We start from the raw sequence: 14,809 nt of genomic DNA, 5'->3' as shown, positions 1-14,809 counted from the left end.
AGTGCACACACACCTGGCTGGGTTGCGACAGCACCTGGGCTCGGCTTCAACTTGGGTTCAAAATCGGAGTGGGCTCTGGGAGTTGGGAGAGGCCGGGGAGCGGGAGTGGGCACTTCCAAACTGCAGGGACAGGGGTGCTTCCCGGGCCCCCGACAGTGCAGGGATGCCTGCGTCTGGAGCTGTGATTGGGTGGCTGCAAATGCGCCCAGGAGCGCAGGGCTCCCGGCCTTCCAACCTGGTAGGGGGCGGGGCTCCTGCCTGTTCCCAGCCCCCGCTGGCTCCACAGAGTGGGCAGTGCCTGCTATGCCTCCCCCGCTGCAGCCAGTGTCTTCGCAGTGGCTGCCATCACTGCTGCCTAAGTTGTCTTTTGAAATCCACCCATTTTTTATCAAAGGAAATTAGTGGTATCCCAACTTCGTACTGATGAGAGTTTGTGGTTTCTTAATTTCTTGGGAGTGGGCAGTGCTCCTTCTCTACTTCTACCTTTGAAAGTGGAGCGAGGCACTTGGGAAACAAATGGTGACTATTGATTATCAGCCCAAATTGTTGTTTTTTTCTATTGTTCATTAATTCTTTAAAGATGTAAGTCCTTATTGTTCAATAAATTATTGTCTACAATGGTGCATGATACCACTTCGGACATTGGGGGGAACAAACATACAAGATGTTTATGTAATGGAATTTATGAAATTCTGCTATGCATGACCTTATGTTTGCCCTGGCATGAAAGTCATTGTTGTTGCTCTGAAATATTGTTGTTCTGAAATAATTAAGGTAGCTATGGTCTTGTGAGGAAGAGCCATTTATTGGACGTAGGTTTAAAAATTAGCCCTTCCTCCACAGTCTTTAAATATTAAAACGAAGCAAACAAACAACAAAAAAATCCTTCTATCCACATACTTTTTCAGCTTTTTGATATTAAATTTGCAGATTATTGGCAGCCTAATGAGACAGGGGTCTAGAGACCAGGGAGAGAGTATGCAGAAGCAAGGTCCTGCAATTAGCTGTGTGAGGTATGGGAATCATGTATCTTATCTGGGCCTCTCCTATAAAATGAGAGGACCAGCTGATTGATGGACACTTTCCAGCTGTTTTAGGTCTTTGATTTGAAAAATGATTTTTTTTAAGCCCTCAAAAGGTAACTGATGGCAGAGTCCTCTGAAAAAGAAGGGGAAAACTGGAGCTCTGCTATAAGAAAATATCCACTTAGGCAATCAGGTATTAGTTACATCAGTGCCTCTTCAACCTTGAGGTGCATGTGATTCACCTGGAGATACTGTTTGGGGAGGATGAGATTCAACATTTCTCATAAGCTTTTGTGTGATACAGATGCTGCTGAATCAGGGATTACACCTGGAGTAGCAAGGGACCAATCTCTGTGAAAAGGGGGATTTCAGGAGCTAACAAAGTGGTGGGTGAATAAGAAAAAATTGATAGAGCAGGAGAAACAATAATGATATATATATATTTTTAAGAGACAGGGTCTGGCTTTGTTGCCCAGGCTGAAGTGCAGTGGTGCAATTGTGGCTCACTGTAGCCTCATCTCCTGGGCTCAAGTGGGAGACTGGCTAATATTTTTTTTGGGTCGGGGGGAGAGATGGGGTCTTGCCATGTTGCCCAGGCTGGTCTCAAACTCCTGGCCTGAACCGATTCTCCTGCGTTGGCCTCTCAAAGTGCTGGCATTACAGACATGAACCACTGTGCCTTGCCAAGAGGGATTTAAATGATGCCTTTGCTATTTTGTCAGTACAAGTAGATTTCTAATTTTCGGTTAGAAGTTAATGAGAAATGAGGCCGGGTGTGGTGGCTCATGCCTGTAATCCCAGCACTTAGGGAGGCCGAGGTCAGCGGATCACCTAAGTTCGGGAGTTCAAGACCAGCCTGACCAACATGGAGAAACCCCGTCTGTACTAAAAATACAAAATTAGCTGGGCATGGTGGCGCATGCCTGTAATACCAGCTATTCGGGAGGCTGAGGCAGGAGAATCGCTTGAACCCGGGAGGTGGAGGTTGCGCTGAGCCGAGATCGTGCCATTGCACTCCAATCTGGGCAACAAGAGTGAAACTCCGTCTCAAAAACAAAAAACAAAACAAAACAAGTTAATGAGAAATGAATGTCTTCTATAGGCATTCCTATTTGTAGACATTGTTGGAAAGTTCTTTCATATTGGAGGATATTTTTGATTCTTTTTTTGTCTTTTATCTTTTATTTTAACAGCCCACTAGATCATAATTTGGAGGATTTTTTTGTATTCATTCTAGCAAGCTGAAAAAATTTATTGACTAACAGGTTTTTAAGGCCATTTTCATAGGATAGCTACTTTGACTTGATTCAGTATTTATATTCAAACTCCAGCTTTGTCTCTTGTGGTCACTTATCTAAGGATTTTGACTTTTTAAAAATGTATCATTCATTATCATTGACAGAAAAATCTCTTCTATTTCTCCCTTACTTGGTTAATATGTTCTCTAGGCAGGCCCCATGAAGTTTTCTTTTCTGCCTGTGTTAGGCAAAGGTAAGACCCCCTTTGAGTGTTGTATAGTTCTTCCTTTCTTATTTTCTCTCCTTGAGACTTTTGAACCGGCTGGTGCAGGAGTGAGTAGAGGATCACTTACTCTTTGGTTGGTTACTACTAATTTCTGTCCTTAGCTGTGTCTCCAAATGGAGCTTATGCCTCGAAGTCTTCATCCTTTATGGTGTATCAGGAGCGCTTGATACAGCTGGTCACTCCCTTTTTCTAGATACATTTTTTTTTCACTTCCTTCGAGATAACTCACTTCTGGCTTTGTTTTGATTTCAGTGAATGCCCCTGTTAAGCTTCTGGTGGATTCCTCTTCTTCTTCTTCTTCTTTTTTTTTTTTTTTTTGGAGATGGAGTCTCACTCTGTCACCCAGGCTGAAGTGCAGTGGCGTGATCTTGGCTCACTGCAAGCTCTACCTCCCAGGTTCATGCCGTTCTCCTGCATCAGCCTCCCGAGTAGCTGGGACTACAGGCACCCGCCACCACGCCCGGCTAATTTTTTGTATTTTTAGTAGAGATAGGGTTTCACCGTGTTAGCCAGGATGGTCTCGATCTCCTGACCTCGTGATCCACCCGCCTCGGCCTCGCAAAGTGCTGGGATTACAGGCGTGAGCCACCGCACCCGGCCGGATTCCTCCTCTTCTTAACCTCTGTACCACTCCTTTGTCTTCTAAGCTTGTGTCTGGTTTTCTCCAGATTTCTCATCATGCACCTTTTCCCTTTCCTGATTATGCTTTTTATCCTTTTATCATAGCCATCCTTCATAGCCATGAAGATGACTATGCTGTGTCCTGTGAGTCCTCCTAGGGAATCACTGGCATTTCAAGTGTGAATTTGGGTAATATTTTGCTCCGAGCTGCAAGAGAATGATGTATCCTCATTCTCGTAGTCCAGTAGTATGGCATATTAAAAAATTCTCCTAGGTATTTGGCATATATAGTGAGCATATATGGGATTTATTGAATACTGTTACTTTCCTCTCAAAAATCCAATAAAAGTATAATACAGATGATTATTATGTTTTTTGAATGCTTGCTACCAGATTTGAAATTTAGTAATGTGACAATTTGTATGGTTATATAATGTCCTTAGTAATAACAAATGGTGTAAATATTTTTCAGAAAGTCTCTCACATATTTTGAAACTCATGATAAATTTGTTTACCTTTAGATATTTGTTCACTTCCATCAACTTCCAGTGTATCTAATTTCTTTCTTAGCATAAATAGAGGACTTTGGATCTAGTTTTCTTTCTTTTTTCTCCTGATATATATTTTTTAAACTAATCATTTTGAAATAATTTTAGATTCACTTAGAAGTTGCGAAAATAATGGTTTCCAAAGAAAATAGTACAATAATCAAAACCACCAAATTTGCTTTTTTCTTAGAGACTGGGTCTCTGTTACATAGGCTGGAGTGCCGCGTCTTGATCAAAGCTCACTGCAGGCTGGCGCGGTGGCTCACGCCTATAATTCCAGCACTTTGGGAGGCTGAGGTGGGTGGATTGCTTGAGGTCAGGAGTTGGAGACCAGCCTGGTCAACATGGGGAAACCCTGTCTCTACTAAAATACAAAAATTAGCTGGGCGTGTTGGCAGGTGTCTGCAATCCCAGCTACTTGGGAGGCTGAGGCAGGAGATCGCCTGAACTTGGGAGGTAGAGGTTGCAGTGAGTTGGGATTGTGCCACTACACTCCAGCCTGGGTGACAGAGCAAGACTCTGTTTCTCACCCCCCAAAAAAGCTCACTGCAGCCTCAAACTCCTGGGCTCAGTTGATCCTCTCACCTCAAACTCCTGACAGTAGTTGGGACTATAGGCATGGACCACTATGCCCATCTAATTTTTTTATTTTTTGTAGAGATGGGGTCTCCCTATGTTGCCCAGGCTAATTATAGATATTAGCCACCATGCCCAGCCCACCATTAAATTGACGTTAGTATAATACTAAACTATAGATTTGATTTGGATTTTACCAGGTTTTATGTTAGATGCACTTTTTTTTTGTAGATAGTTCTAAGAAATTAATCCCAAAGAAAGTACCTTTTATTATTAGCTCTTTATAGTTACACCTGTCTGTTCTACATTAGTATGATTTTGTCATTTGGAGAATTAGAAATGTAATTATTTAATATTTTACCTTTTTTGGATTTTTTTTTTCATTCAGCATAATGCTCTTGAAATCATCCAAGTTGCATGTGTCAGTTATGCTTTAAATTCTTTTTTTTTTTTTTTTGAGATGGAGTCTTGCTCTTTCGCCCAGGCCAGACTGCAGTGCCGCTATCTCGGCTCACTGCAAGCTCTGCCTCCTGGGTTCACGCCATTCTTCTGCCTCAGCCTCCCGAGTAGCTGGGACTACAGGCTCCCGCCACCATGTCTGGCTAATTTTTTGTATTTTTAGTAGAGATGGGGTTTCACCGTGTTAGCCAAGATGGTCTCAATCTCCTGACCTCGTGATCCGCCCGCCTCGGCCTCCCAAAGTGCTGGGATTACAGGTGTGAGCCACTGCGCCCGGCCTAAATTCTTAAGTTATATTGGTATGATGTAGATGTACCATAGTGTGTTTAACCAGAACACTGAGTTTTTTTCTTTAATGTAAGTTTAAAAAATCATAAAAAGGGATCAAAACCAGAGCAATGGCTAACACTTATTAAGTGCTTATTATATGCCAGGTATTGTACTAAGTGGTCTACTGTATTCCTTTTTGTAAAAACCTAAAACTGTGTGTTTTTTATTTTTAATTGTGGTAAAATACATGTAACATAAAATTGAACATCTAACCATTTTTAACTATATAGTTCAGTAATGGTAAGTAAATTGACATTATTGTGCAACCAATCTCCAGAACTCCTCATCTTGCGAAGTCAAAACTATATACCTATTAACAGTTCTCCTTTCTCCCTAGCCCCTGACAATCACCATTCTTAATGTTTCTATGACTATTCTAGGTACCTCACATAAGTGGAATTATATAGTGTTTGTCTTTTTGTGACTGGCTTATTTTACTTAACATAATGTCCTCAAGGTTCATCTACATAGCATATGTCAGAATTTCCTTCCTTTTTAAGGCTGCATAATATTCCATTGTATGGGTATACCACATTTTCTTTATCCATTTATCCATTGATGGATGTTTAGGTTGCTTCTGCCTCTTGGTTGTTATGAATTATGATACAGTAAATCCGTGTGTAACAATATCTCTCTGAGATTCTGTCTTTAGTTCTTTTGGATATCCACCAAGAAGTGGGATGATGGCTGGATCAAAACTTCTATGTTTAATTTTTTTTTTTTTTTTGAGATGGAGTCTTGCTCTGTCATCCAGGCAGGAGTGCAGTGGCACGATCTCAGCTCACTGCAACCTCCGCCTCCCGGGTTCATGCCATTCTCTTGCCTCAGTCTCCCGAGTGGCTGGGACTACAGGCGCCCGCCACCACACCCGGCTAAGTTTTTATATTTTTAGTAGAGACGGTGTATCACTGTGTTAGCCAGGATGGTCTCGATCTCCTGACCTCATGATCCACCTGCCTCGGCATCCCAAAGTGCTGGGATTACAGGCGTGAGCCACTGCGCCCCGCCCTATGTTTAATTTTTTGTGGGACCTACCCACTGTGTTCCTTAGTAGCTACACCATTTTATATTCCCACCAACAGTGTACAGAGATTCCAATTTCTCCATGTCCTTGCCAACACTTGTTATTTTGTGTTTTTTTCTTCTTGCAGTCATCATTCTTAGATTGAATATATTTTTGTTTTTTTTGGTAATGGATGTGAGGTGATACTGTTTTGATTTGCATGTCCCTGATGATTAGTGATTTTGAGCGTCTTTTCATATGCTTCTTGGCCATTTATATATCTTTTGTTGTTGTTTGAGACAGAGCCTCACTCTGTAACCCAGGCTGGAGTACAGTGGCATGACCTTGGCTCACTGCAACCTCCGCCTCCTGGGTTCAAGCAATTCTTTTGCCTCAGCCTCCTGAGTAGCTGGGATTACAGGTGCCCACCACCATGCCTGGCTAATTGTTGTATTTTAGTAGAGATGAGGTTTCGTGATGTTGGCCAGGCTGGTCTTGAACTCCTGACCCCAAGTGATCCTCCTGCCTCTGCCTCCCAAGATGCTGGGATTACAAGTATGAGCCACCGTGCCCAGTTCATTTGTGTATCTTCTTTGGAGAAGTGTCTATTCAGGTTCTTTTGCCCATTTTTTAATGGGGTGGTTTGTTTTTGTTGTTGTTGTTGAATTGTAGGAGTTCTTTATGTATCCTGGATTTTAATTCCTTATCATATATATGACTTGCACATATTTTTTCAAGTTCTGTAGGAAACTGCATTCTTATTTAACCATCACAACACCACTCTTACCTTTATTTTGTAAATGAGAAAGCTGAAGTACAGGGATGTTCAGTAACTTTTAGTAATCTTCCACTGGTTGCATGGTTAATATGTGGTGGAGCAGGAATTCAAACTCACACAGGTTGCCTCCAGAGGCTGTACTTTCCCACCACATTATTTACAGCCAATTTCTTGGCCAACTTTGTATAAAAACAAGTGACCTTGGTTTCTATGATTAGTTCATGTGGAAGGCTTACTTTAAGAGGCAGGTTGGTCTACATTTAAGAAAAGTAGAGCTGGTCCTCATTATTGGCAGACTCTGTATCATTCGTGAATTTACCTACTTGCTAAAATTTATTTGTAAATCCCAAATCAGTGCTCGCAATGCTTTTGTGGTAATTTGTGGTCAAGTGCAAAGGAGTAAAAATTGAGTCACCTGATGCACATGTTCCCAGCTGATTGTTAAACAACTGCTTTCTTGTTTCAGTTCTCATACTGTAAACAAGTGTTTGACTTACGATTTTTCAACTTTAGGATGTTGTGAGAGTGATACACATTCAATAGAAACCATACTTCAAATTTTGAATTTTGATCTTTTTCCTGGTATATTAAATGCGTTTTTGACTTAAAATATTTTCAATTTATGATGGATCTATTGAGATGTAATACCATCATAAATTGAAAAGCATCTGTACATGCAATTAGATAAGGTTAGTTCAGACTGAGTTCTAGTGCTGATTCTCATAGTAATGAATCAGCAATACATATTAAATAAGGTATCTTTGAATAGAAACACACAAAAAACTACATTGTGTATTGATTGGTTGAAGAAAATGTTGTTACTAGACGCTTGCAGGAGTCTATTTAACTTTGTGTTTCTCCTAGGAGCAATGGCTCAGTATTTGCTAATTCATTGTTTACAGCGTCCTTATAAAACATAACTTTTGTGAATAAGGAGAATTGACTGCATTTCCTAACTACCATTTAAATCAGTGTAGCATGAAGGGAAGCCTCATTTATGTTAAATAAATGAACTGTTGTCAAGTCCCAGGGCATGTGATGCTGTGTTGTAATTCAAAAGGTCCAAGTGCTTTCACATCTGCCATATCAGCAACTCAGTGGTAGGTAGGGCTAGTATATGCTCATTCTAGATAAGAAATCAAAGTAAGGAGAGGTTGTGTGGGTTGCCCAAGGACACACAGATAGTTAGTGGTATAAATGGTCCTGCAGCCCAATTTTCCTGCTTCTTTTTTGGTGTGAATTTCCGTCTTCTATCTTGCCTTTCTATAACTAACATAGCAAGAGGAAGTGAATGCTTTTTGAGTACCTATAGCATACCAGTTCCAGGGCTAGTCACTGATGCATTTGATCTCATTTGTCTCAGCAACTCTTTGTAATAGGAGATGCAGTTGGCCCTCCGTGTCCCCGGGTTTCACATCCATGGATTCAACCAACTGCAGATTGAAACCTATGGATATGGAAGACTGACTGTACTAGGTGTACTAGGTCATTATATATAATAAGGGACTTGAGCATCTGGGGATTTTTCATCTGTGGGGTCTTGGAACCAATCTTCCACAGGTACAAGGGGCTAACTCTAGTGCAGTCTCGCCAATGACTAGACTGAAAGGAAGTTAGGTATTTCACTGAAGACTTACATGTTAAATAGTGCTGATGGAATTTGAATCTTGATCTTCCAAAGAATATGTTCTTTTGTTATTTTCTGCAGTTCTCTCCTAAATGTTTCAGAAGAGAGAATTAGCACAACATAAATGTATAATTTCTCAGCCCAGTTTACTAATGGTGTTGCAAAACATCTGATTAATGCTTCCAGCCATTTGGATTTGTGGTTTCATATATGTGTACAAAATATTAAAAAGTTAATATAGAAATGTTCTTCTCAGATCTGTCCAAGTTTAATTTGCTATGCCTTAAGACATAATTATTAATTCATAGTGTGAAGTGGATTATTATAAATGTTTTCTTTTTAGTGTGAAAGAAAATGTCTTTATTTAAAGCCCGTGATTGGTGGTCTACTATTCTGGGAGATAAAGAAGAATTTGATCAAGGCTGTTTGTGTCTGGCTAATGTTGACAATAGTGGAAATGGACAAGGTAAGCAACTTAAAACCATACATCTTGGATCAGAGTTTTAAAGAGATCAAATAAGGCTGGGCATGGTGGCTGACTGCTGTAATCCCAGCACTTTTGGGAGGCCAAGGTGGGCAGATCACGAGGTCAGGAGTTCGAGACCAGCCTGGCCAACATGGTAAAACCCTGTCTCTAACAAAAATACAAAAATTAGCTGGGTTTGGTGGCGGGCATCTGTAATTCCAGCTACTTGGGAGGCTGAGGCAGGAGAATCACTTGAACCCAGAAAGCAGAGGTTGCGGTGAGCTGAGATAGTTCCCCTACACTCCAACCTGGGTGACAGGGCAAGACTCCATCTCAAAAAAAAAAAAAAAAAAAAAAGAGGTAAAATAAAAATGACTTGCTTTTCAAAATATGTACTTTTTAGAACTTAATTGAACTATCATAATTGTACCTAATTTTGAAGGTAGTTTTTTTAATAAGTAGTATTTAGGTATCAGACTGATAACTATAGTCTTTCTGTTTTGTTTATGTTCTGGTTTGTACTGATTCTGTCATATTGTTTGCTGGAATTTAGTAAAAATTATATGACATCACTTCATTTGTATCAAAATTTGGTCTTGTAGGGGAGAGTTAGTAAAATATCTTGAATTTTGAAAAATTTCCTTTTGTAGAAATTCTTTACAAGAAAAATAAATTTTTTATTGGACCTGGAAACCATTCATACCATAATGAAATTACACTAGCTCTATTTGGTGGTAGAAAACAATTGTTAAATCATTGCTTTCATTATCATATTATAATACTAAAACCTACATTCTAGCTTATTCTTATGCATCTTCATGTTTTTTTAAGTGACCTTTAAAACAGTTTAATTCTGTATTATTGTATCATTGCTATTTGAAATTTGTATTTGGTTTATAGTCATGGGCTTTTTTTTTTTTTGGTAATCTAGATAGTCATTAGCCTCTTAAAATGAAAACTTATTATAACTATTCTTTTGTTTACTGCGTATAAATATTATCCCCTTACATTTTTTAAAAATTGTTTTTCTTGCCTATAATTAAAACAGTGAGATCTGCAGGAAAATGTGAAAGGAGAAAATTGTATTGGTAAAGCAGAAGAGTGGGAGTACCAAACTGCACTGAGCACCTACCAAGTTGTTTTGAAGGAAAATTTGATCCCTGATTTTCCACTGATAGGGGATGGGAAGGCCTTCTATTCAGAGGGTATTGGGAGGTTCCTCAACCCTGCCTCTGCCCCCACTATTTGTTAAGGCATGTGATTCCCTAGTTATTTGGCCATGTAAGAGTCATTCCACAGAAATACCTGCCAGAGAGAACAATTTCAAACCCACTTCTCCCTAAACTATCTAAAGTTCAGCTTGGTTGGAAACTATACTTACTGATTATCTGAATAACATACTGTTCCCTCATTCATTTCTATTAGAGCTCCTTACTGGGGTGCCACCAGTAGGCTACCAATATGCTGAGATGCTGCTTCCCTCACAGTTTGTGGTGAGCTGTGAGCAGCTTCCTCTGTTTTCTGAAGCTTGCTATACAACAATCATTACATATGTGTGTTCCACATAGACAACACTGATCATTGTGTTCCAAAGCCTGGATACCTGTGTCATAATATCATGGGGTGATTATTATATATGAAGATTTTCTATCCCAGACACAAGAGATGCTATAAGATTGCATTCTCCAGGGGTAGGTGGGGTGGTGTGACTTAGGTTTCCTAATTTTTGATAAGCTCCAAAATTGAATGCTGGCATTCTCAAGTTTGAGAATTATTTTTGTTGATCTTATAGAATGGAAAGTTAACAAGAGCAGTTTTGGATATGCTCTGTTTAAGATAGAAATGTCTAGTATACAGAATAGAGGTAGAGATTTGGGGATGAACAATATGGTGTTTATATTTGGAGTTCTGAGAACAGGTGAAAATGTACAGGGAGAGAAGTTGGAATAAGAGGGGAGGAGATATAGGACTGTAACCTGGAGAATATGAGGATCAACGGGGAAAGTGAGGGAAGAGTAATAAATTCTGAAAAGAGCAGGCAGAGTGGCAGGAAAACTAATTAGGCTGGTACCTGGGAAGCAAGGTTTAGTGATACGAGGACTGAAAAGTTTTTTTTTTTTTAATGTTTCTTCTTCTTCTTCTTCTTTTTTTTTTTTTTATAAGACAGAGTCTCACTCTGTGGCCCAGGCTGGAGTGCAGTGGTGCAATCTTGGCTCCCTGCAATCTCCACCTCCCGGGTTTAAGCAATTCTCCTGCCTTAGCCTCCCAAGTAGCTGGGATTACAGGTGCCTGCCACCATGCCCAGCTAATTTTTGTATTTTTAGTAGAGACAAGGTTTTGCCATGTTGGCCAGGCTGGTCTCAAATTCCTGACCTTGGGTGATCCACCTGCTTCGGCCTCCCAAAGTCCTGGGATTACAGGCATGAGCCACTGCACATGGCCCTTTTTTTTTTTTTTTTAATGGAGGCAGGGTCTTGCTCTGCTGCCCAGGATGGAGTGCAGTGGCGTGATCATGGCTCACTGCAGCCTCAACCTCCCAGGTGTGCCCTACCATGCCTGGCTAATTTTTATTTTTATTTTTTTTGTAGAGACGGTGTCTCCTTGTGTTGCCCAGGCTGGTCTTGAACTTCCTGGGCTCAAGCGATCCTCCTGCCTTGGTCTCTCAAAGTGCCAGGATTATTGGCGTGAGCCACAGAGCCTGGCCTAAAAGTTTTCATGCTCTTTAGCAGCAAGTGGTTCATTAGTGTCCGTGACAAGAGTGGATGCGTGGGCACAATGGCAATGCGATCTAGATTTGCAATGTATGAATGGGGAGTGAGTGGGCGGTGGGGAGACTATTTATGGCTCTTTAAAGAAACTTAGCTGTGAATCGAAGAAGGGAGGATGATGATTTGGAGGCCATGTAGGGTCAAGAGAAGTGGGAAAAATTCAATGTGTAGGGTAGAGGCTTTCATTGATGGAGCAGGGACCCAGAGAGGACAGTCAGAGATGAGATCAGGTGTGCAGATTGAAGGATTAACCTTGCACAGATGTGGAAACTTTTTTCCGCAGTGCCAGAGGAAAGAAGGTAAGAATGTATACAGATGTAGAGAAATTTGCAGGTCAAGTTGGGAAGTTGCAACAGTAATGTCAGTTGACTTCTACTTTTTTTTAGGTGATCAGACAGTGAGAGAAGATTTACAGGGATCCTGAAATTGCTTTAGAAGAAGTCGAGTAAAACACAGAAGGATTCCTTGTTAATCTTGATAGTACAATTGAAATTGAACACCCCATGCATTTAAAGTGGTACTTACTTTCCTAATTCTCTCAACTCAAGATTCAGACTCTTGAGAGAGATAGTGAGAATGAGGGAGAGAGAGAGGATCTGAATAATACAATTTAGATTACATGCCAACCTGTGGCCTGGAGGGAAAGTTTATTACTAGAATTGGAGTAGAAGGCAAATAAGACTAATGGCTTTTCATTTAATGCCTACGTGTTCATTAATTCCTGGGGAATCCCATATTTAATTGTAGCTTGCAATCTGTGACAGTCAGACTTATCTGAGATCTGGTTACTATAATAGTCCTGCAAAGTATTTTAATAATCATACATATACATTTTGTTTCAGTGGGTTAGCTTGTTACCATGTGGACTTGGCCATCCTGACCTCCTCTTATCCCTGAAGATAGGGCTATATTGACCTATCCATGAATCTTGGTTATTTAGTGAGTAAAAGTGGGGATTTAGGGCATAACAGGATACATGGGAAGCTCAGTGGGGAATGTTTTAGGAAGGTTTAAAGGTTTAAGTCTTCTCCAACCCTTCTGGACTCCATTGTAACAGTATAATTCCATTCTTCCTGATCAGTGCCTTTACTTTTACTTAAGAAGGCTGGAGAGATTTGTCAAGTCATTTGTTATTGTAATTTAAAACTTAAAGAATCAGTCTCTGAATTAGCTTCTCAGTGGTTAAGCCCCACTATCTGAGTAGTAAGTGGTGAGAAATGTTTCTGCAGAGTACCAAAGACCCTGAGTTTTATTCTTTACCCTTAGATGACAATTTTGAGATTTAAACCTATCATTCTTTTATTTTAAATTATCCAATGCCCTTCGATAAAGCTATCTTACATGTGGTTTGGTGTTCCTCCTTGTTCAGCTGGCCTATGGCAGCAGCTGTCCAGTCTACTAGAGTTTCACCTGCAATGGACACAGGGTCCCAGATGACTAGAGATGATAACTTTATTAATTGTTCTGTTACAATGTACAGTGATACTTAACTCCACCTAGAACATGAGTGGGAGTGTCCTGTGAAAGGGCATGTATGCAAAGTGGCCCCCAAATACTGAAGGAGCCGAGAACCAAAGATTGAGACAGACAAATCCAGTTCGTCAGTATACAGTGATTTATTAGGTGAATTTATGGGCAGAAATGTCCTGGGCAGTTGCAAGAGAGGTAGCTCTCCACACCCCAACCCCCAGACCCAGGGCTTGTTTCTTGGGGGAAAAAAGTATACATGCTCTGGAAAGAATGTGTAGGTGGCTATGAGTGTCACAGCCTATGATGTATGCAGCAACATCAAGTGCTGTTTTGGAGGAAAGGCAAAACTTACAATGAATAGGTGTTTCTGCATAAAGAGTGGTACATCAACTAGAGATCTTGGAGGAGATCTTGGACTTGAGTTTAGTCAGGAGTCACATGGCAGATTAGCATTTAAAATAAAGTTACTCTGTCCCCACAAGGAATCTTACTGTTTTGTACCCCATTTCAGGTCAAGAACCAGTTCCCATAGTTTGGAGGCCAAGGCAGGTGGATTGCTTGAGTCCAGAAGTTTGAGACCAGCCCAGACAACACGGCGAAACCACATCCCTACAAAAAATACAAAAATTAGCTGGGCATGGAGGCACATGCCTGTATTCCCAGCTACTCAGGAGGCTGAGGTGGGAGGGTCAATTGAGCCTGGGAGGTTGAGGCTGCAACAAGCTGTGATTGCATCACTGTACTCAAGCCTGGGCAACAGAGTGAGACCCTGTCTCAAAGAAAAAAAAAAAAAAAGAAAAAAGAAGAACCAATTCCAAATACGCTTGCATGTTTTCATGCCTGCAGTTTATTTTCTAGTGCTCATTTCTATATCAGTTATCTTTTTTTTTGGCCACAAGTGATAAATTGTGAAACTGATAAATTTAAGTACAGAAGGTACGGAAATGAATGTAAGATAGCTTTCCCAATGCAGGCAGAGTTGAACTGAACAAGCTTTTAGTGGGGACAGGAATGGGCATGGCTCTAGAGACCTTGTAAGCCTCCAGTATTTAAGTTCCCAGGATTATTCCTCTCTCATAGGGTTATTATGAGGATTTTGTTTTTCTTGAGATGGAGTCTCGCTCTGTCACCCACGCTGGAGTACAGTGGCACTGTCTCGGCTCAGTGCAGCCTCCACCTCCTGGATTCCAATGATTCTCCTGCCTCAGCCTCCTGGGTAGCTGGGATTACAGGCATGCACCACCACACCCAGCTATTTTTTTCTATTTTTGGTAGAGACAGGGTTTCAACATGTTGGCCAGGCTGGTCTCGAACTCCTGATTTCAGGTGATCTGCCTGCCTCGGCTTCCCAAAGTGCTAGGATTACAGGCATAGCCACTGCACCCAGCCTTTTTTTTTTTTTTTTTTTTTCAGTGACAAGGTCTTGTTTTTTCGCCCAGGCTAGAGTACAGTGGCACGATTAGAGCTCACTGCAGCCTTGAACTCCTTGGCTCAAGCAGTCCTTCCACCTCAGTCTCCCAAGTAGCTGGGACTACGGGGGCATGCCACTGCACCCAGCTTTGCATGGCATTCCCTCCATGTCTCTGCTCAGTCCTCTTAAAGGACACTAATCGA

The 14,809-nt window shown here is 40.9% G+C and overlaps 1 protein-coding gene across 17 annotated transcripts in view; it reads left to right on the top strand.

Moving 5' to 3' along the window:
- BBS9 (Bardet-Biedl syndrome 9) overlaps nt 1–14,809 on the top strand; it is a 517,916-nt gene that overhangs the window by 7,945 nt on the left and 495,162 nt on the right. For all 17 annotated transcript variants that reach the window (XM_055293460.2, XM_055293455.2, XM_055293456.1 and 14 more), the window contains exon 2: nt 8,835–8,957. In XM_055293460.2, coding sequence (XP_055149435.1) covers nt 8,846–8,957 — 112 coding nt within the window. In that variant the 5' untranslated portion in view covers nt 8,835–8,845. The remainder of the gene's footprint in view (nt 1–8,834; nt 8,958–14,809) is intronic.

Source organism: Symphalangus syndactylus, chromosome 9 (assembly GCF_028878055.3).
Source record: "Symphalangus syndactylus isolate Jambi chromosome 9, NHGRI_mSymSyn1-v2.1_pri, whole genome shotgun sequence".
Classification (NCBI taxonomy): domain Eukaryota; kingdom Metazoa; phylum Chordata; class Mammalia; order Primates; family Hylobatidae; genus Symphalangus; species Symphalangus syndactylus.
The sequence above is the reverse complement of the archived record's forward strand: the minus strand, read 5'-3'. Positions and strand labels throughout refer to the sequence as shown.